The sequence below is a fragment of the Muntiacus reevesi genome, chromosome X (genome assembly GCF_963930625.1).
Source record: "Muntiacus reevesi chromosome X, mMunRee1.1, whole genome shotgun sequence".
NCBI classification, from domain to species: domain Eukaryota; kingdom Metazoa; phylum Chordata; class Mammalia; order Artiodactyla; family Cervidae; genus Muntiacus; species Muntiacus reevesi.
In genome coordinates this window covers 16774589-16797558 of record NC_089271.1, presented here as the reverse complement: position 1 = coordinate 16797558, position 22970 = coordinate 16774589, and the positions used below count along the sequence as shown (strand labels likewise).

The 22970-nt window shown below is 49.1% G+C and overlaps 1 protein-coding gene across 4 annotated transcripts in view; it reads left to right on the top strand.

The window, feature by feature from the left end:
* Window positions 1–22432, top strand: part of PHKA2 (phosphorylase kinase regulatory subunit alpha 2) — a 97653-nt gene extending 75221 nt beyond the window's left edge. For 2 of the 4 annotated variants that reach the window (XM_065915363.1, XM_065915360.1), the window contains 14 exons: window positions 3733–3821; window positions 4764–4897; window positions 5266–5422; window positions 6129–6208; window positions 6405–6483; window positions 6568–6697; window positions 6800–6901; window positions 11221–11339; window positions 12076–12105; window positions 13170–13223; window positions 14688–14858; window positions 16057–16110; window positions 16967–17167; window positions 17527–22432. In XM_065915363.1, coding sequence (XP_065771435.1) covers window positions 3733–3821; window positions 4764–4897; window positions 5266–5422; window positions 6129–6208; window positions 6405–6483; window positions 6568–6697; window positions 6800–6901; window positions 11221–11339; window positions 12076–12105; window positions 13170–13223; window positions 14688–14858; window positions 16057–16110; window positions 16967–17167; window positions 17527–17697 — 1571 coding nt within the window. In that variant the 3' untranslated portion in view covers window positions 17698–22432. The remainder of the gene's footprint in view (window positions 1–3732; window positions 3822–4763; window positions 4898–5265; window positions 5423–6128; window positions 6209–6404; window positions 6484–6567; window positions 6698–6799; window positions 6902–11220; window positions 11340–12075; window positions 12106–13169; window positions 13224–14687; window positions 14859–16056; window positions 16111–16966; window positions 17168–17526) is intronic. The other 2 variants (XM_065915361.1, XM_065915362.1) reach the window with 2 other exon arrangements.
* The last annotated feature ends 538 nt before the right edge of the window (window positions 22433–22970 follow it).

The window sequence follows — 22970 nt, the reverse complement described above, 5'->3', positions numbered from 1 at the left end:
TTGTTCCATGTCTGGTTTTAACTGTTGCTTCTTGACCTGCATACAGGTTTCTCAGGAGGCAGGTAAGGTGATCTGGTACTCCCATCTCTTTAAGAATTTTCCACAGTTTGTTGTGGTCTACACAAAGGCTTTAATGTAGTCAATGAAGCAGCCTGTAATAGCCTTGCTTTCTCTATGATCCAACAGATGTTGGCAATTTGATCTCTGGTTTCTCTGCCTTTTCTGAATCCAGCTTGTACATCTGGAAGTTCTCAGTTCATGTACTGCTGAAACCTAGCTTGAAGGATTTTGCTAGTGTGTGAAATGACCACAGTTGTGCAGTAGTTTGAACGTTCTTTGGCATTGCCCTTCTTTGGTATGGGAATGAAGACTGACCTTTTCCAGTCCTGTGGCCACTGCTGGGTTTTCCAAATTTGCTGGCATATTGAGTGCAGCACTTTTATAGCATTATCTTTTAGGATTTGAAATAGTTCAGCAGGAATTCCATCACCTCCACCAGCTTTGATCGTAGTAATGCTTCCTGAGGCCCGCTTGACCTCACAACTCCAGGCAGGATGTCTGGCTCTAGGTGAGTGACTACACCATCATGGTTATATGAGTTATTAAGACCTTTTTTGTACAGTTCTTCTGTGTATTCTTGCCACCTCTTCTTAATCTCTTCTGCTTCGTTAGGGCCTTACTGTTTCTGTCCTTTATGGTGCCCATCTTTGCATGAAATGTTCCTTTGGTATCTCTAATTTTCTTGAAGAGATCTCTAGTCTTTCCCATTCTGTTGTTTACCTCTATTTGTTTCCACTGTTCACTTAAGAAGGCTTTCTTATCTCTCCTTGCTATTCTTTGGAACTCTGCATTCAGATGGGTATATCTTTCCTCTTCTCCTTTGCCTTTCATGTCTCTTCTTTTCTGAGCTATTTCTAAGACCTTCTCAGACAACCATTTTGCCTTGTTGCATTTCTTTTTCATGAGTATGGTTTTGATCACTGCCCCTTGTACAGTGTTACAAACCTCCGTTGATAGTTCTTCAGGCAGTCTATCAGATCTACCCCTTGAATCTGTCACTTTCTGTGTATAATCATCAGGGATTTGATTTAGGTCATACCTGAATGGTCTAGTGGTTTTCCTTACTTTCTTCACTTTAAGTCTGAATTTTGCAATAAGGAGCTTATGATCTGATCCACAGTCAGCTCTTGGTCTTGTTTTTACTGACTATAGAGCTTCTCCATCTTCACTGCAAAGAATATAATCAATCTGATTTTGCTATAGACCATCTGGTGATGTCATGTGTAGAGTTACCTCTTGTGTTGTTGGAAGAGGGTGTTTGCTATGACAAGTGTGTTCTCTTAGCTACAGATTTTCCCTATCCATATGAGAGTTTGGCTGGGCATAGAATTCTAGATTGAAATAAATTTTCTTTGATAATTTTGAAAGCCTCCCTTCACTATCCTCTTGCTGTCAGGGTTGCTGTTGATAAATCTAAACCCATTCTGATTTTTGATCCTTTAAATGTAAACTGTTCCTCTCTTTCAAAGTTTTTAGGTTTTTCTTTACTCTCAGATTCTGAAATTTCAATGGTGTTCCTTGTTCTGGGTGTATTTTCATCTGCTGTGTTGGCTGCCCAGTGGATCTTGTCTATCTGGAAATGTGTGTTTTTCAGTCCTGTACGGTTGTTCTGATAATTTTTTGATTCATTTCCTTCCTTACATTTTCTCTATCCTGTCTCTCTGGTACGTTGTGATTCTAATATTGACCTCCCGGAGAAGTCTTTTATCATTTCTCTCCTGTCTTTCATTTCTCTGTCTTTTGCTCGGTTCTGAGGACAATTGTTTGAACTTTTTGTTCCACCTGCTCAATTGACTTTTTCCTATTTTGCTGTCACGGTTTAAATCTTTGTTTTCTGAATTGTATCTCTTCTTGTCTCATGCATGCAATACAATTTTTATGACTCTAATAAAGTTAATGGCAGAGATTTTTTGTTTTGTTTTTACATTTTCTTCTCCCTAAATGGTCTCCCATTTCCCCCAAGTCAATGTTTCCTGTTGCTTTTGGTCTCTGTCTTTCACATTAGTCTTTCCTCCAGTGCTGGGTGTCCCTTGGTTATCTGCTCATGCATGAGAACCTCCAAGCCTGTGAGTGGGGCCTGTTGTTTATGGGTGTAGGCAGGGCAGATTTCCCAGAGATGTTCTACAATCTTCCTTCGCAATGTCCTTTTTAACCGGTAAAGGTCTGATTACCTATACAGTCACATATTCCCCCAAGGCATTTAGCCATCCCTTCAGACACGTGGGTCAGCACCCCCTCCAGAGACGCACATACCACCCCCTTTATACCCTCTTCAGAGAGACCCTTTAGTCTTCTATCAGTGAGCAAGGCTGTTGCCATGGTATGTGGAGTTGCAGAAGGCATCTAGGGAGCTCACTGCTTCTCACACAGCTTCTTCTCTGTCTTCCTTCTTTTGGATACCCTCTCTGGACCCCCAGGTGCTAGAGGTCCATGGTGCAGCAAGCTCCTTAGACTTCTGAGGAGTCTCTGGTAGAAATTTGACTGGTGCTTGTTTTCCCCACTGTAATCTTGGGGTTTGGTTGCCTTGGGTCTACTAAACCAATTGTCTTTTATCCATTAGCTTTCCAACTCTGTTATTGTCTTCTGCTCAGCTTCCCTAGTTTTTAGGATTTGCCTTTTTTTTAAAATTATTTTTGTACTGTTATTGGGGGTTTAAGAGAAAGTAAAATTAAAACTTACGTTTAATTCACTAGTATAACCTGGAGGTTTATAAATGCCTTTTAAATATACCACATCTTTACCTTGAAAACTCATTTTCTCTAGATGATGCAATATAACCTGGCAGAAAAAGACAGCTTAATAACTAAATATTGATAATAACATCTCATTGTTGTTTAGTCACTAAGTAGTGTCTGACTTTTGCGATCTCACGTACTGTAGCCCACCAGGCTCCTCTGTCCATGGGATTTCTCAGGCAAGAATAGTGGAGTGGGTTGCCATTTCTTCCTCCTGGGAATCTTCCCAACCCAGGGCTTGAAACTGGGTCTTCTACAGTGCAGGCAGATTCTTTACCGTCTGAGCCATTGCACTGTAGGTAGATTCTTTAATGTCTGAGCCACCAGGGAAGCCCCTCATTGATAACATCTAAAGGTGGTTAAAAGAGGATTTCCCTAGTAGTCTAGGGGTTAGGACTCAGTGCTTTCCCTGCCAGGGCCTGGATTCAGTCCCTGGTCAGGGAACCAAGATCCCACAGGCTGTGTGGTGTGGGCTCCCCTCAAAGTAAAAAAAGGTGGTTATAAAACAGAAGCACTAACACCCTGCAGTGGCAAAGGGACACACAATAGTGGACAGGACCTTGGACAAATGGTCTACTGTCTCTGGGCTTCAGTTTCCCCATCTGAAAGAAAAAGAAGTCAGAGTTGATCATTTATTTCTAAGGCCCCTTCCAGTCCTACTTGCTATGTAGTTTCCCCTGAATTCTAAGAGAGAAAAGTGAAAATATATTTCTTCTGAAAATATATTTCTTAAGCCAAGATCTCTGTCCTGTTCATTGCTTGTTTCCACATTTAGCACATGACCTAGCTACATGAAATCTAGCTTTTTGAAATTTAAGTAAGTAATCATTCCTTATTTGGTTTGTATTGAATAAGGAGTAGCCACCTTGGCTCTTGAAAAATTTTTTTTTTATCCTTTCTCCTGCTCAGAGGAGCTCTTTATTCTTTTTTTCTCTAGTTGTTCCCATGGCTTTGCCAACTAAAGTTCTAAGTGCCCACCGTAAATCGCTAAATCTCGTTGATTCTCCTCAGCCATTCCTAAAAAAGGTAAAGTATTTGGGATCACTTTTTCAAGAAGTATAATGTTCTTTTGTGCTGGTGTAGTCCCAGGAGCTCTTGTTAAATGGTTTACCTCAAAAGAAAGACCATATTTCTTGATATGTAGGACTTGTAGGGTTAGAAGCTGGGTTTTCATGTGCACCCACTTTGGTGTCTGGATTGTGGTTTATGTCTGTCTGTACATTGAATTTGACCCAGACCTTTATATGTTGGCATGGAGAAGGCTCCTGACATTCTGCCACTCACCAGAATCTGTGCCACCCAAAGAAAACACTGCAACTTGCTACCAATCCTGGCCTCTCTGGGACCACCAGCCAAGGCTGGGTTGCTTTCAGAGCAGGGCAGGAAACCGGAAAAAGATTCCTCTGGAGAAGAAACTCTCAGAATATTCCCCACTAGTTCCCATAATTTGTTACTTTATTCCAAATCTCCTCTGCTTTTATCAGAAAGATTCGGCATCTTTTGGAGACTATTTTAACCACAATTTTATGGTGTTTAAAACTCACATTTTGTGTTTTGCCTTCAAAGAATATTCTTTTGAAGTTTAACGTATAAAAAGTATATAAAATATAAGCATAGCGCTAAGTGAATTATCACCAAGCCAACAGACCCATGTGAGGGACAAGCGCCTTTGGTGCCCCACCTGGCCTCTCCCTCCACAGGTAACTTCTAACACCAGGGTTGGTTTTGCCCATTTTTGACCTTCATACAAATAAAATTTACATAGATTTTAACCTGTTCAGTCTCCTGTAGACAACGACTGACATAGTGATTCACTGGTCAGGAAAAAAAAAAGCCACCGAAGATCCCACGAAAACCTGGAGAATGGCACAGCAGCAGTGCCAAGACCGGGTTGGTATGTCACTTTCTCATCTTCTGTAAGTGCATGCCCAGCCCCCGAGCCCTGCTTTTTGTCTTTTGTATGGACAGGCCCCTGAAGATGACTTCCAGTTTCCCAGAGATGACCGTGGCGACGTGGACTGTGAGAAGCTGGTTGAGCAATTGAAAGACTGTTCGAACCTACAGGACCAAGCAGACATTCTATACATTCTGTATGTAATAAAGTAAGTGCAGGATCTTGGCGAGGTCCAGCTTTCTCTCTTCTCCATGGCTTTGGCCTGGCAGCCAGCTGCAGCTGCTGGTTGTACTCACCCAGAGTACCAGACTCCATCCCCTTCTGTGCCTGCTGAAATGAGAAGACTGGCTGAAGCCAGGATCTCACCGTTTCCTGATGTCAGGCTTCTGTTTCAAATGGACAGAAGACAACACGGTCCCGTGGCCCAAGTGAGGCTCACAGGCCGTGGGAGGGCCCAAGCACTTGGCACGATGCCCACTGGTGCATTCCCTTCCCTGCCAGGTGAGCGCCACTGCGAGAGAATTTGGCTTCTCAATGTTCTGGGCCACACTTGGAGGGTTTTCCATATCTTGACAGGGGTCCCAGCTGGGACACGAATCTCTCTGGACAGCACGGGGTCACTGTTCACAACCTCCTCAGCGAGCTCTATGGGAAGGCCGGCTTGAACCAGGAGTGGGGTCTGATCCGCTACATCTCCGGCCTCCTCCGGAAGAAAGTGGAGGTCCTGGCTGAGGTCAGAGCCACTGCGTGTGTGCGGGCTGGCTGTCTATCCTTCCTAGCCCCATGCTCTCTTCCTATTAGGAGAGCTGGAGGCAAGCACCTTGTATTTGTAAAGGAAACACGGTATTTAATACACAGATGGAACGGGTATTTGTCTCCTGATCTCCCACAGCTCTTGGAAGGTGGACAGAGCAGTTGAAATTCAGACTGATTAGTTTTGTTGCTTCTTAGCTGCAGAAAAGGATTTACCAAGAAATAAAATGAAAATGCTCTGTGGTCCAATACCCTCCTAACCAGAACGATCTTATTTCTGCACATCTGTAGTACAGTCATCAGGGATATTTTAACCCTGAGGCCCTGCTAATTCCAGAACTGCTTTCTATAACACTCAAGGTCATTATTATAGTATTTATTATATGTGAATAATGCGGAAACTGGCAATTTAGGACTATAATATGGTCATTAAGTCTTAACATCGGTGTTTTAAGACTCAGGACTCACGGCTAGGCCCTGCAGAGCCAGGCCTGGGGCCACATTCTGGGAACACAAAGACCACAGGGACCCAACTCAGCCTGGGTTTCTCAGCCTGGAGTAGGTATATGAATTTTCAAATAAATGGCAGCATAGGTCAAATTTATAAAGGAAAATTTATTGGCAGCGACCCTTCCCCACCAGCTTTGCTGATCTTTCTCCCCCTCACCCTCTCCCTGACCATGCAGGCGTGCACGGACCTGCTGTCACACCAGAAGCAGCTCACAGTGGGCCTGCCCCCAGAACCCCGGGAGAAGACCATCTCTGCGTAAGTCTTCAGCTTGTGGGGGGACTCAGGTTCGGGATGGGGAGGACACCTCAGCACCATCTACCATTCAGGAAAAGTCTTTTAAGAGATCCTGTCGCTTGAGCCCTGCCACCTGGAAAATGAGGCTCTTCCACGGAGGGCTAGAGGTGCTCATAGGCGTCATCCATGGTGTTTCTGTGCTGCTGCTGTTTCCTAGGCCTCTTCCCCCCGAGGAACTCACGAAGCTCATCTATGAAGCCAGCGGGCAGGACATCAGCATTGCTGTGCTCACACAGGTCAGTGGGCCGTCTCTGGGCAGCAGGGGCGTGTCCGCCACCACTCAGTCTCTGAAACCCCGTCTCATCATGTGTCTGTGTCAGGAGATCGTGGTGTACCTGGCGATGTACGTCAGGGCACAGCCCAGCCTCTTCGTGGAGATGCTCCGGCTCCGAATTGGACTGATCATTCAGGTGATGGCCACGGAGTTGGCGCGTAGCCTGAACTGTTCAGGTGAGATTCTCAAGGGCGGCTCACACTGCTTGAGTTCACCCAACTCTCCCTTTTCCTGCCACCAGTCTTGTATCTGGGAAAACTTAACATGTTTGTTTTCAGGAGAAGAAGCTTCTGAAAGTTTGATGAACCTCAGCCCTTTTGATATGAAAAATCTCCTGCACCACATCTTAAGTGGCAAAGAATTTGGTGTTGAAAGAAGCAGTAAGTTAGTCTTTCTTTGTTTCCTTTCCTTTCTCATTAATCTTCACCCCCACCAACCTCCACTTCCTTCCTCCTATACCTAACTCTAACACATCCCTGCCTATGCAAATACAAATGAATCTCACAATTGCATGAGAATTACCATATTGCCTGATGTCCACGGGCATCTCCTTTACTCCTGTTGGTGTGGGGGCACAGCAGAGAAACCTAACGCAGCCAGATCACTCCCACCACAAATAAGGAAGATGAACTAGAACAAGGAGAAAAATCATCACCAACCAGTACAACCCCTGGGAGAAATGAGAACACATTTCTCCTAAGACTGAACTTGTGGGGTGCAGTCAGTAGACCACAGCAGCAACAAGGGAAGACTTGGAACTGTGCGATTCCCCCTTAGGAAGGATGTGTCTAGCTAAGACAGCTCTCCCTTGTCCAAGGTCACAGAGCTAGCTGGTGACAGGGCCTTGTGAACCTCAGTTCCACACTTACCAGGGTGTCTGGATGCCTTCACAGACCACTGAATTAGAACTCTGTACTAAATTCCCTTTATTTTACATAATAGATGGACTGTAGAACATCTGTTGCTACAGGAAGCCCTTTCTCAAAAGGAACCAGGATCGTTTCATGATCCTTTGAAATTACTAAAAAGTATTAGATGCACCTTTACTACATTTACAATACCATGAACACAAGCTTAGTGCACAGTGAGCCTGATCGAATGCTCATTTCCCTCTAGTCTTGGTTTGTTTTTCATCTATAAGATGCATAGCTGTGATGGCTGCAGGAAGAGGCCTCAGTGCACTGCCCCACGTGTTGCCATAGGCAATTCCACCAGAAACAAAATCATTTTGCTTTCCTTTCTTCCTGACCTGCTTGAACTGCCAATTTTCAGAGAACTTTTGAAAAGGCTGTTTCAAAAACGTTGTGGGTTTAACATATTCCAAAGTGTACCTACCTGTCATCCTGTTGCAGTGCAGCCTCCTTCCGTGCTCACTCTTCACCGGAGCCTGGTTCTGCTCCCCTCTCTCTCTCACCAAGAACTGACCTTGCCTCCATCCCTCCAGGCCAGCCCCCACAGCACTAGAGAGCTGGCTGTCCCCCGTGGTCCTGTCACTCGAGGCCTTTCCCCATCTGGCCCTTGTCAGCTCTCCGTAGCAGCATCCTCTCCCTTCTCCAAGCTCCAGCCTCCCCTTCCCACCAGGCTGCTCCCCTCTTCTCAGGGCTGGTTTGTTCAGGCTGCTACTCCTCCCTGATCCCACATGTGGCCATCTCCGCCCCACTGGAGGCTGCATAGGCCCCACTGACTGTGCCCCTCACCCCTGACCCTGTGCACATAGCTCTGCCACCATTTGTGGGAACCAACTGCTAAAACAAAGAGAGAGAGAAGCAGCACTTGGTTTAGGACCTCCCGGGATGAGCAGCTGCTGGAGATGCATCACTGGGGAAGCAGTGCACCTACCTTCATACCTGGGCTCCCGTCTGGTCACAAAGTAGTAGCTACAATCTCTGTGCTTCCTTTAAGGAGGGTTTTTATTAACATTGGGCCCTCCCTGTCTTCTAGGACAGACTCTGAGTCCTTACCTCCTGACATCAGAGAACTTAGGCAGTGCCCACCAGCCCTGCAGTTAGAGTAGTTATCTTCTTCCTTCCTTCCATGCCTTCCTCAGCCATCCTGGGCTTTCTGCCTCCATTTGACAGCATCTCTCTCAACTCCCCAACTATTTTTTTGCTATCTGACCATGTTTTCAAATGCCAGACAAACACAACCAAATGCTGGGCATAGGTCATTATAAACTCCACTTCAACACTGCCCCCCAACTCCTTAAGTGCCTCTTTCCCACCTCTCCCTCCACCCGAGTTTCCTTTCTAAGCTCTGTCCTCCTCTAGACCAGAGGTCAGCAAACACTGCCTGTGAAAGGCCAGAGGGAACCAGTCAGGCTCCATTTGGTCACAGGCCTCAGCTTGACTGTCACAACCTGAACATAGACACAGACCACATGTCAGCAAAGAGAAGCCGAGTGCCAAAAAACAATCCTGGACAGCAAAACTTGAATTTCATATCATTGCATGTATCCTAAGATACTATTCTAGAGAAGGAAATGGTAACCCATTCCAGTATTCTTGCCTGGGAAATCCCACGGACACAGGAGCCTGCTGGGCTACAGTCATGGGGTCATAAAGAGTTGGACACAACTTTGCAACTAAACAACAAAGATACTATTCGTTTGTTTTTTTTTCCCCCAACAATGTACAAAGTCATTCTTACCTCATAGACTGTGCGGAGACAGACAGTGGGTCGCCTCTGAAGTTTGCTAACCCCTGCCTTTCAGCTTTCTTTCCTCTGTGGAGAGGGGGTCACTGAGGGTTTGACTGACTTATCCAGTGCTGCCTGGAACTGCTTCTATACAAACAACATCAGTAATCATTGATTCGAGACATATAGTTTGGGTGTAAGGTTCCTCCTTCACTGACATTGACAAGAGTCCTAGGTTTAAGGTTGCAACTTGGAAGGCTCTGTGACCCTCTCTCGAGCTGCTGGGGAGAGCCATGGGAGCACGTGGACATGGTACACCCCTCCGCACCCTGGCCTCCCTCTTGTGCACGGGGCTTAGAAAGGGGTGAGGTGACCAGGGGGTCCGCACGTGAGGGCTATCTTTGCAGCACCCGAGTGCTCCACCTTTAGTGTGGATGAGTTCTCAACCAGACCCCCGTTACTCTTTGTAGGCCCGGAGAACAGCACTCTGCAGCCTCACAACACCTTGCTGAGTTTGCTTCATCCTCATCTTGCTCTCTCCCTTTTTCTCTGTACCGGAACCCTGTCTCCAGTGTTAGGAAGTACAATCGCCCAAGTCCTCATGGAATTCTGTTCTCAAATGCTCCCTAATTATAATTGAGGCAATTATCATTTATCCTCCTCACAATAAAGTGAACTGATTTGCAGACACATTGGTGAATTTATTTCATCAAGCCAAAGAAATGCAGTGTGGGCTGTCATTCTTTTTATTTAATAAGGACATTGGGTACTTCAGATCTTTTTCTTTAGAGTGGGTGCCAGCAGGCAAACAAAGTCAGCATCGTGCAATCAGATGTGTTTTGGTGGTTTTTCTCCTTTCCTGAAGGAGGAACGCTCAGGATCCTTTTCCAAAAGTAATTTTCAGTCGTTTCAAATGCACAATCCTTGAAATGTAAATATATAAGATAAATATTTAATGTGTTCTGCTCATCAAAATAGTATACGTGGTTTGACACAGATAATTACTGAAAAATTGCTACTAGATATAAAGCTATAGAAGCTTATGAAACTAGGAACAGAGTAATGTCGTCTGAAACCATACATATGTCAAATTGCAAGCAAGGCCAGAAGAGGTCCTGTCTTTTTGCATATAACATTTGTTAATTGTCCTTTATAATTGTTCAGTTTAAGTGGCCCTACCTGTAACTATTCAATTTTTATAAATAAGAAAACTCAATTTTTATTAAATCCTGAGGTGTCTGAGATTAATGTTTTCAGCTAATGCCCAGTACAAACAGGCCCCTTTGGCTTCTGTTTTCCACTCTCACCGTGTCCCTCCTCCCACTCTGACTACTCTTCGTGGGTCCTCCCTCTCTGCTGTCCTTGGGCTCCTTATTTGTCTCCACTCCTCTGGGATGGGAGGGAGCCCCCAGTGCAACACCCAGCACTGAGGGACTGCCTTGGAGGGGACAGCTGCGAGGGGCGGGTAGGTTCCACTCGGTGGGGCTTCATGTGCCCATGGGAGGCTTTATCCTGAAGACTGGGCTAAGCCTGAAAGGTGTCCGAGTGGGCAGTGACATGGTCCCCCGTGCACCCTTTAGAATGATCACTGTGCACACAGCGTGGAGCATCAGTGAGTGTGGCAAGGCCACGGACAGGCCACTGCAGCAGGGTGGAGCCCCCCTGCCCCTTCTGGGATGGCCGCTGCTGTGTCTTCACCTTTGGTTGGCTTGTTCTTCCCTTTCTTGCCCCAAGGCTGGAGTTTTATTGCATGGGCTCAGGTTTCAACAAGGAAGGGGTACATTTGGAGACGTAAAAAGTTATTTTAAAAAACATACTCAAATCATTGAAGGGCTTTCTGGTCACTCAGTGTTTCCTGCATGCTGCTTAAGTCATGTTCACTATGTCACCCATTCACTCAAATGCATACTGAGCCCATGCTGTATCGCAGGCCCTGCTCCACATCCTGGAAATGGGAGTGCACAGCTGAGTGGGGGGAGAGAGAGAAAAACGAGCACATGCACGTGTCCCTCTGAGGGCGGACGCGATATAATTTCTACAGACCCCTTGTGTGTTTCCCTTGCAGTGCGGCCCATTCATTCCTCCACACCCAGCCCTGCTGTCTCCATCCACGAGGTGGGCCACACTGGAGTCACCAAAACCGAGAGAAGTGGCATCAACAGGCTGAGGAGTGAGATGAAACAGGTAAGAAGAGCTCTCGGTGCCAGGAAAGAAGTGATCTTCCTGTCTGGGCTCAACTGAGAACATGATAGAAGCCCCGGGCATGCAGACCACAGCCCGCTTGGTAAAGGATGAGAGATCCCTCCTGTGCTCAGACATCCCAGAGCTACTCATGTGCACCCACACGCACTTATCTTTAGCATTAACCATGTTAGGTGAGCATTCTGGAAAATAGCCTGCCCCATGTTTGCCTGTTGCCAAGAACCAGTCTTTCAAGAGGACCGCAGCCATTGCAAAAGGTCACTGAATCCTCTCTCCATCCAATGTGTCCTTCAAGTGCAACAGTGAAATGAAAGAGTGTAGAAATAGACTGGAATGCACGTGATATCCTTATTTTCCACCGTCCATAGGTGTGTCTTTTTGGTGCTCACCTTTAATTCATAATAAATTCCTTCTCGACTGATCCCACAGGACTGCAAGTCAACAGCCTTTCAGTCCTAATGAGTTGGGTACTATGCTAGGACTTGACAGTGATCTACAGTAGGAAATAGTTTCCTGCTGATTGTGACCTGCAGTGAGAAATGCACTGGGATTTTCTCCATTTCAAATGTGGCCTCAGTAGATTGAGCCCATGAGGCACTAATGGTTACACCCTGCAGGTGGACCAATATTTCCTTGGATGTTCTAGAGGGTGATACAAGTAGTAAGGCAGCCTTGATTTGAAACTGGTTTTTATTTTCTGATGTATTTTTGCTTTCAGATGACTAGGCGGTTTAGTGCTGATGAACAGGTGAAACATCTGTCTTCTTTCCTCCTTTACTGTGCTTCATGTTCTTTCTGGCTTGAATGTTGGAAGTGAGGCTGTGAGTACAGAGTCTCAAGCCACAGAGAACAGTTCTGCCCATCGAACAGGCTTGGGTGGAGGCGACTCCACAGGCTGTGACAGGCATCCCTTGGGACAGGCCGAGCGCTGGACTTGAAAGCAAGAGAAGTGACCTTGCCCCATGCCTTGAGGAAAAAAATCCATTTATCAAACTCTTGGGTTTCATAGGATACTTTGTGAAACAGATGGATGGAGATGGGTTCTGCCTCTGCAGGAGTATCTGTTCAAAAAACAGAACTGAATAGGGACAAGTAGATTGTGGTCACTGATTATAGCAATAGAAAAAATACTGGAGAACCATTCCTAACAATTTCCTGTTTCTGTGACTGAGAGAGCACAGAGTCTCTACTGACGTGCAGATTCCCTGTTCAGTCCCAGGGAAAAACACATGTGCCCTCTCATTGGAATCTATGCTCTTTCCAAGTAAGGAACAGACTTTTCAAACGTCTTCCTGTGCCAGCCACTCGGTGGCACCGTCCCTCTGGTTGCCCACATCCTGATGGTAGTTGACTGGAGCTGAATCTGGGGGCTTCCTTCCGTCTGTTTAATGCTGTCGTTGCTTGTTATAGGGACAGAATGATCACTGTTTCTCTTGCATGGGTTTAGGTTCAGTTAGCCAATATAACTATTGTATTTGGCCACTTACATCAAGGAAATACATTATTCTCTTTCCAAAATTAACATAAAAGATTAGCATCTTGAGGCTGTGACTTTGGAAAATAAGTTGTATCCTAACTTGACAAGCCGCCTCCACATTGACTAGACACGGGGAAGCTCCACACTCAGAGAAAGCGGAGCTCTGCCCCTGCACCGTGGGCCGTCTGCCTCGGGGGTGACTGAGAACTTCCGCCGCCTGCATCCTCCATGTCTTGCTTCCTCGGCTGTTTTCGAGGCTGTTCTATGCTCCTTCTCTCTGCATGCATCCTCTGGTGTCAGTGCACATGACTGAGTGGACTCTCTCTGTTTTGTAGCTCATATCTGTGAGCCAGGCCGCGTCCAGCAGCGCACACTCCTCCAAGTCTGCGGTAAACCATGCGTCCTTGCCTCCTCCTCATTTGTGGTGTCCGCATCCTCTCCTTGCCCTTCTCTTGTTTCCCCCACCTCCCTCCCTCCCTCCCTCCCCAAGCTGTGAACAGGTTTAAGTGTTAGCATGGGACTGTCACCATGACAGAGGAGAGGCTAGAGAGCAAGCAGAATTGTGGAACTGAGAGCTTTGTTTTTCCATCTTGAGTTCTCTGCTTAGGCTCCTCGGTGTGCTGTGAGTGAGCAACACTCTTCTCACTGATCCCCAGATGCTTCTGGAACCTTCGGGACAGTGGTTATGCATCTTTCTATTGAGCCACGGGGGTGAACCACTGCCCACATGAGCTGATGGGCACTTTGTAAATGCTGTGGCCCCACTTGCCTGGAGGCCCCAGATGAGCTGGAGGAAATGTTCTAATTGCACAGGCAAGTCTGAATCTTCCTCCCAAAACTAGAGGGAGAAAACCAGCTGAGTCACTGATGAGTATGGCTGTAAGTACTTTTATTTGTCTCTAATTATTGCCGTATTTAAATGGCAGTAATGAGCCCAGTGGAATAACCCAGCCTAACAGCCTTTTCAAAATAAGATCCGATTAAGTCAAAACGTGTGCTCTGAGAAGCCTCCAGCCCTGTGGAGGTTTAAATTTGAGGTTGCACACCGAGAAAGGAAAACTGCCAGATAGTCCGGAACTCAGGTCATGTGTAAGGATGAAGGTTATTCCATCCCCGACTGGGAGGCTGCTGGCAGAGTGGACGTGCGCTTGGCCACAGGGAGGCTGCACCCAGGGGGCCCCATTCGGATCTCAGGCCCCTGGAGCCTCTCCCGCAGCCTCCGCAGTTGTGGGTGGGCCTGTGGCTCCCAAGGCAGAAGCCGAACTGCTGGCCCTGCCCCAGCGCTTCCCTCGCAGAGGCCAGAATAAATACAGTCTCCGGGAGGAGGTGAGGAGGAGATGGTACCCCAGCTCTGAGGCAGTCATCGCCCCAAATGAGGAGAAAGCCCCATGCTGAGAACAGAATAGAAAGTCACTGAAGAGGAAGGTGAACACACCATGGTCGGAGGCCTTCCTCCTGGGGCTCAGAGCCTCACCCAGCGCTGGGTGTTGTATTCCGGTGGCCCCGGCCCTGCAGCGCGGTGACCACCACACTCCAGGCTCCGCAGGAGGAATGCAGTCCCCATGGCCTTGTTCTCCCTGGGCTGCAGGGCTGCCCACGTCTGCACTCAGGGTGCCTGCCTGTGCTCCGCTGCTTGTGTGGAGTTGGGGTTCCTAGCCCCCCAGAGTTCACCCCCTGACCTGCTGGGCCTCTCTGCTGGGCTTGGGGCCTCTGCCGGTGAACCCCCTCCTGACGGCTGGAGGAGTGCAGGAAAGAAGCTGGGTCACCAAACCGGTAAAGCCAGCTGGTGTTTCTGACTAGTCCCCGGGCAGCCCTCCTGAGGCTTCTGAAAGCCACGCCCTTCTGTCTTGCAGAGGTCCAGCACCCCGTCGTCACCCACGGGCACATCGTCATCAGACTCGGGCGGGCAGCACATGGGCTGGGGGGAACGGCAGGGCCAGTGGCTGCGCAGGAGAAGGCTGGACGGCGCCATCAACAGGGTCCCCGTGGGATTCTACCAGAAGGTGTGGAAGATCCTTCAGAAGGTGAGCCTGGCTGCTGAGCTGCATCACCCCCCACCACCTAGTGTGACCACCCAGATGTCCCCAGGCGCTGACAAGTGTCCCCTCAGGGGCCAAGTGCCCCTGGTTGAGAAATGCTGGCTGGAAACCGAACCAGTTAGATAAAGTGGCGGCCCAGCTTGTGTGGCACCACCCCTGACCCATTTTCTGAACATAGCAAAGTCTAAAGGTAGGCAAGAGGCAAAGAAGGCCAGGAAGGCTCAGGATAAAATGCTGTAACCCGGCCGACCTGCAACAGCCACGCACCTTGATCCCTGCAGCTACTTTCTCCCTCCTCAGCCCTGGAGTGTGCCAGTGTCCTGCCAGAGGGACTGTTGGCCTCCATCAGAAGCTTCTATGCAAACCAAGAACCACACAGGCAGGACTGATTTTTTTTCCTCAGTTATTTTTGTTAGCTTATTTCACAGTAGGAGAGGCCAGGAGAGAAAAGTCACCCCAAAGAGGGTGCACAACACCCCCTCCCCAGTCTTCTGCATTCTGCTCCCTGTGAGGTCTCCGTCAAAGCTTGGGCACAGGAGGCCTGAGGGCGCCCTGTCCTCTTAGGTGACTTTGGGGCCCACATGGGAGCAGAGGCCTCCAGTGGTTCCTAGAAGACCTTCCCACTCTTCCTGGGGCCTCGCATGCTTCCATCCGGGCTCCCGCTGGCCTGATACCAAGCTGCTTTTATTATGAAAAAGCGGCACTTTGTACAGAGCCAGCACTTGTTATTTATATACACGAGTGTGCGTGTGCGTGTCTGTGCATGTGCTCTAGTCTTTTGTGATTGGTGCTTATTATAGAAACCTCAAAAATAGATGCCTGCGAAGGCATAGAAGGATCACTCTGCCAGCAGGAACCATGAACATCTCCCTTGCTCTGGCACCAAAGGGGGTCTCTCAGTCGCCAGGACTGGGCTGCTGAGTGAAACTCGGAGCTCCCACAGAGGACAACCCAGCAGGTCCCTGGGGCGTTGTTCGTGTGAGATCTGAACAACGCCTGCCGGCTCCTTAGAACTGTTCCATCGAAAACAGCCTGTGGGCAGTGAGAACAAGCTCTCTAAAAATAACTCTCACAGTCTGGCGTGTTCCACTCCTCGCGCTGGCTTCCAGGGCAGCACAATGTGAGTGTGTATGCACACTTTTTAATCAGGTTCTGACATGTGCAATGTGTGTTCTGCCTCCAGTGCCATGGTCTGTCCATCGACGGTTACGTGCTCCCGTCCTCGACCACGCAAGAGGTATGATGGGAAAAACATACATGCCATGAGTTTTCACCAAGTGCTAGATTTCTTGAACTCTTTCCACTCACCCTTCTTTCAAGGGCATTACATACATACAGGCCATTTGCAAGCCCTGTCTCAGGGCTTCCCAGGTGATGCGAGTGGTAAAGTACCTGCCTGGCAATGTGAGAGACACAGGTTCAATCCCTGGGTCAGGAAGATACCCTGAAGGAGGAAATAGCAATCCACTCCAGTATTCCTGCCTGGAGAACCCCATGGACAGAGGAACCCGGGGGGGGTCACAGTCCATGGGGTTGCAGAGACACGCCTGAAGCAACATAGCACGTGTGCATCTTTCTCAACACTTAACCCTCAAGTTTTACAGTTTTTTCCCACATTAGCATCACCTTTCTTCCTTCCCCCCAGAAACAGCATATCTGGACTCTCCAGATCTCTAGATTGCTCCTGAAAACTCTGGTAAGGGAAGAGTTCCCTGGACCCGTAGCAGCCTCCTCTGATAACAGTCATCTTCCCTGGTTTCTTTACCCCTGTTCATTCTTTTAAAAATTGATGTTTTAATTTTTACCCTACTGAAGACACCATGCTATATGCCACAAAGAATAGTGAAGAAAGAAAAAAAACAAGACATGATCATGTTGCTAGAGGTCACAGTTCATCGGGATGGGTGACTAATGGTAGGACAGGGCTGGCTGGCTGGCTCTCAGCCTCCTGCTTCAGAGGATTCCTGTGAGCAGGATTAGCCAAGTGGCCAGCAAGGAAGCCCTCTGAGTCAGCGGGTACTGTGGGTGGCGTGGGTGACAGGGCTGTTTGTCCTCTGCTCACTCCTGACCCATCTCTGCTGGTCCCTTGGCAGATGACCCCACAGGAGATCAAGTTTGCTGTCCACGTTGAGTCAGTGCTGAACCGAGTGCCACAACCCGAGTACCGCCAGCTGCTGGTGGAAGCCATCATGGTGCTGACACTGCTCTCAGACACAGAGATGAACAGCATCGGGGGCATCATCCACGTGGACCAGATCGTGCACATGGCCAACCAGCTGTTCCTACAGGACCAGGTGGGCGTGCCCAGAGGCAGTATAACTGAGTTGGCTGCCATTCAGCTCTCTCGAAGCTGGAGATCCTGTGTCAGTAGGAGAGGTGGTTCTTAAACAAAAAATGTCCTCACAGATGGTGAAAAATGTCAACCATTTGGTTTGAAAATGCTTTGTGGCCACTGGGAAATCTTGACCTTTGGAGACGGACAGGCCCCCTTCAGTATAGGTTTTAGAGCCAACACATGTCTGGCCCCGTGTAAACCAAAGTCCAGCTAGGAGAAGCCATCCTCTCATCCTAGAATCAGTGTTGCACTGCCCACGTTCGGCTGGGAGCGCTGGCTCTGCTCACACATTGCCTCTGCCTTTTTTTCCTGCTGCAGGTGTCGACTGGAGCCACGGACACGCTGGAGAAAGACCAAGCCACGGGCATCTGCCACTTCTTTTACGACAGTGCTCCAAGTGGGGCTTATGGGACGATGACCTACCTAACGAAGGCGGTGGCTTCTCATTTGCAGGAACTGCTGCCCAATTCAGGTTGCCAGATGCAGTAGGGCCTCGGTGCTCAGTCTGTCTCTTTCTCGTGGGCACTTCCTTGTGTTCCCCAAGATCCCTTGTGCTTTCCCCAAAGTCTTGCCCATCAGAATCCCTAGCAGGGAGGGGATGATAGTGACACACTTGAAAGCAGTAGACATCCAAACCCCAGAAAGGGCCGCTGACTTCTGTGTTCCCCTGAGGAGCACTGGGGGGGTCATCGTCTACACTCATCTCACTGAAACTTTTGTCATAGCATCTGGTCTCCTGGAGTCTGAGGACAGATTAGAAGTGGGTCTCTGTTGAGTGCAGAGTGAAGTGAAAAGGCAGCTTAAATCAGCTCTCGCGGAGTTCCCGAACAGGTTCCATGAGCTAGTGACACATCTTCAACATGGAAAGATCCTTCCAGCAGCTGAAAACTTTAACAAAGGGAACATCTTAACAGGGTATGGTCTGTCTGTGGGTCAAATTGTTTACTGAATAGAACAGCTCTTTCTGTGGGGCCTGGTTTTCTTGTGCCTGGCTGGCTTTCTCAGCATCTTGTCCTATGGGCATGGCTATCTTCGTGTGACAGTTCTCTCACCCAGATTTAGAAAACTGCTCCCATTTCACTTTGGCTCATGGTCTTCAAAGATTTTATCTTGGCCACCCATGAATTAGGGGTTTCTCCTGCCTTGTGAAAAATCCCACATCTTTCAATCTAACCAAGAAGAAAAAAAGGCAGAGGAAGAGCCAACTCTTCTTATAGCTGGGCCAACTGTTGTTTGGGGGCTGGTGTAGGCAGGGAGTCTGTGTGCACAGGCCTGTGCCCCCACCTCCACCCTCCCACATGGGGTGATGGCCAGCAGGGAGCAGCACGACCCCGTGTTCTGGGGGAGCCATGTCGTGAGTCTGCAGTATCCAATGCCACAGAAATGCAAGATGTGCTCAGAAACAGTGTTCCCCCTGCAGCAGAGCCAGGCTGGGCTCAGGCCTTTCTCCCAGCAGCACTTTCACCGTGCGGCCCTCAGGTGTCTGAAGACCGTGAGCGCCAAGAAGCAAGTATGTGAAACCTTTCTCCACAGCTTACTAGGTGGTTCCTTCCGTCATTCATCGGCACATGTGGGAAGCTGTGTCAGGTATGGAAATACAAAAATACAGGAGACATGACTCAGCGCTCAGGGTGGGGGCAGCGGGACAGGGGAGGATAAGGTGCGAGACAGGAAGGTGGTACCACCCAGAGGCCTGCCGTTGGTGCAGCAGATCCCACAGACAGTGTGGGTAGGTGGGGCCATGCCCCCCTGAGCTGCAGTGGTGCCCAGAGCCTTCCTCTCTCTGCCACCTCTTTCCTTGGAAGCCTGTTTGCTCCCTTTTGTCTCAAAGGGTCCATGGATGGGAGGTCACAGGCCCCACATCTCATAGCCTTTATTTTTGGTGTCTTTAACACATGCTTCCCTGGTGGCTCAGTCTGTAAAGAATCCGCCTGCAACACGGCAGACTTGGTTTCAATCCCTGGAAGATCCCCTGGAGGAGGGCATGGCAACCCACTCCAGTATTCTGGCCTGGAGAAGCCCATGGACAGAGGAGCCTGGCAGGGTACAGTCCAGGTTGCAAAGAGTCAGACATGACTGAGCGACTAAGCACATGCTTAACATAAACAAGACTCATGTCATTGACCAGATAAGCTCCCTGGTGGATCATTTCAAACACGGAGAATGTAAAGGTACAAGCTGCTAAAGGCCCGGTCACCTCTCAGGCATAGGCTCGGGAAGAGTTACAGCCTTCCAGAATGAGCCAGGTGCTAATTTAGAACCATCACCTGCCTGTGGATGACGTGCAAAGCCGCAGATGCTGTATTTGGGCTCACCAACCGAGACGCGGCCGGGAGAAGAGCCATAATAAGCAATTCAACCAAGCCTCCGATTCACTCTTTTGAAACCTCTTTCAAATGAAATCCTGAAATAGTACTGCATTTCCACAGGCATCAAGCTGTCAGCTTCAAAGAACAGGCTTCTGAGACTTGATCCCTTTCACAAGCAGCTGAGGCCCACGCCACCAAGAAAGGGAACAGATGTTGGAGGGGGATGGGAGAGGCCCGTCCTGCTACCATCCTGGCCTCAGTGGACAGGTTCCCACACCAGGAGCCTGGGTGCCTGGGGGGCTTATTCTCAACACTCAGTGGCAGTGGTTGCAGTGGGGCAGGGGTACTCTTTCCTCTCTCCCTCCTCAGAGCAGAGAGGCCAAGCTTAGACCTTTGCCACGGCTGGGGTTTAGTAGGTTCTGTGACAAACATTTCTTGTCACATCATCAGTCGAAAAGCAGCTGGCTGCCCACCTGCTGCTTGCTCTGGCCCTGACCCAGGGGACCCCAGTAACATGGAAGGCTCCATCTCTGAGTCAGATGGACTAGCCTCCCCAGCCAGCACCACCGGCAGCCCCGTGACGTGGGCCATTGTTTAGCCTCTGTGGGCCTCAGTCTGCCCATCTGGCAGCCGGGCAAGAGGCCCACAGACTAGGGCGGGGCTCAGTGGGAGGGAGTGGCAGCTGCTTCCCTGAAGCCAGATATGCCCAGTGGCTGGGCCGGGGGAGCTGCGAGGCTCTACAGTCAAGCTGGTGACTCCCAGGCCATATTGGTCTGGAGGTCAGTCAGAGCCATCGGCAACTCTTCTGAGGTGTGGGGAATGGAAGGAGAGACCATTACACAATGACTGCCTGGATAGAGGATGTAAATGCTCCTTATGTACAAAAAAGATCAGGAGGCAAGAGAAACAGTTGTCAGTTGATTGATACCACTTATTTCTGGACAAGAAGACGGGCAGCCGGCCCTGCCTTGATGTAAATTATGGCAGAGCATCTCAGTTCTATTGACTTACACGCAAGTCTGGCAAATCACTTTTGTCTCCCCTGCTTCCTTGTCAAAAGGTACAAAAGCCTCCTGCCCCCTCCCTCAGTGCCATTATCTTTCAAGGTGATTCTTACGCTTTTGAAGCCCCTGCCATCTGTTCTGTACACTTCTGCACTTTGCATGTTCCCACAATGCCTTCTGTTCTCCCGGACTTGGACACTGATAGCTCTGCTGGTGAGGGGACGGTATAGCCACACTGCCACCACCTTAGAGCCTGGGGTCCCCTTGTTCCCTCAAAGCTGTTTAGGAAAAACCATATCCTCAAGTTACCAAGACACTTCTAAGGAACACGACCACCTGAAACTGCAAGAAAGACTATTTTCAAACCAAATGCACACAGGGTTTGATGGTTTGAGAGATGGGAAAATTCCATCAGAAAACAACTGTATATGTTTTTAAGGAGCATATGTGCAATTTTGGCAAAAATGCCTTCTTAGAAGGACGGGAATCATTGGACCAATGAACTCTAAAGTCATGATTCACCTCTCTGCCTTGTTGTAGTATGTCAACTATTATGAAAAACAAATTGCTCAAGAAGGCACTTACTGGGGGTGGTTATCACTGGACTGGTGCAGCAAGGATGAAAAGAAGCCAGTTGTGTTTGAGAAGACCTAAGGAGGCACATTGTCAAGTCTCCCATGCTCCAGGACAGGACCACCTCTCAGCAGGGTGGCTGCCAGATGCCTACAGCTGGTGGCTAGCGAGACAGGCTTCACAAAGGGCACAGCCCCAAGCTCCATCTAAACTGGGCATGGGGCAATGGTTACACCTTCCTTTTTTCCTTTTTGGAAGATCTTTCCAGCTACAAACCCAAGAGGGCACACTTGCCAAGGAGAATTCTTAGTCACTGGCTTTGTTCTCTCATGGTCTCTGTGTCACCACTCACCACTTTGTCAGAGTTTTTAGTTGAAATTAGACAGCAACTCTAGCTGGGTAGGAAACGTGTCTTAAAGGATATGGGCTAAGTCACATGATCACCAGACTTGGCGACTCCCCAGTCCTTCCCGTGCTCACACCCTGTGACTTACACGCCAGATGCCCCCAAAGTCAACCGCCGTCACTAGAACCACCACCTCCGCTCTTTCAGAAACTAAATATTGAGGCTGCCACTGGTCTCCAGACTAGATTTCACACCGTCGCTACTGGTCAACTCAGAATCCGGCAGGTGTGTTCCATTAGCTGCAGTGGGAGGTTGGTGGAGCTGGCTTCATAATGGGGAGAACTACCCCCAGACCCAGGAAAGGGGTTCACATGTTAAGCATCTAAAACTAAGTGTCCACTACAGCCAGGACCCTTGGCTCGTATGCCTCTGTCCAGAGAAGGACAGGTGCTCCCCCAGGGGGTGCCTTTTTTGAGGCTTGGGCGGCAGGAGTGAAGAGGGTGTGCACAGCAGGCAGCCCACCGCCCCGCTCTTCACTCAAGCTGGGCCAGTCCCAGGTTCTCTCTAGTAGAAATGTTACTGAGTCACAGGCAGGGTCGCTGCTGCTACCTGGACTGCCCAGCAGACCACCTGCTGTCACTCAGCTTCCAAGGAGTGTGGCAAAGCTCCTGGCACGCCTGCCTTTTCCTGGACTCTTGAGTGACAGCCTGCCTGGGACAAGATGCAAATAATTGTCTCATCTTTCCTTCTAAGTCTTCAACCAGCTGGGGGATTTAAAAATAAAGAGTTGGAACTGATTCGAAGTGTAAGCCTGTATCCTGACAGTGTGCATAAATTCCCCCAGCTGTCACTGAGCAGCCACCCCCCAGTTCTTGCAAGCGTCTAAGCCACTGTCTCCTGGGCTCCAGGAAGCTAAGGCATGGAGGTGAGTCGGCCTCTGGCACTCCTCTCCCTCCCTCAGCACCAGCTGCTGCCCAGTGCTCTCTCCCTTATTAACCACAGAGCTCCATCTGGAGTGAAAACGGCCCAGCCGGCTTTGGTGGCGCACAGAGCACTGGAGCCTGAGTCTCCAGAAAGGATTCTGGGCTTTTCACCGCCAAAGCAGCGAGCTGACATGGGCTGCAGTGATCACACACACACCCACCCCATGCTTCTGTGTTGTCAGCCCACATTTATGTGGCCGGCGCTGTGCTTGGCAGGCTCTGGCATAGCCTAGTTAAAAGCAAGAGACAAAACAAGCAGGTCAACAGGGAGAGGGGTCAAATCAGAGTGCAGAGCAAAGGTTCACTCAGCATGGCACCGGAGGAGACTCTGCAGAACACACTCGCCACCCTTCACCAGGACTACCCTGTTTTCTCAAAGATGACGCCAGAGGACGACGAGAGGGCAGCCCTGAATGCTCCCCTGGGTGTCACGGGCCTCCCTCCCTGCACAGGTCAAGGATGAGTAAGATAACCGTCAGGGAAATGTCCTGGGTGACGGGGCAAGAGCTTGTCAAGGGTGTACGGATGTCATCTACCGACCAGTACT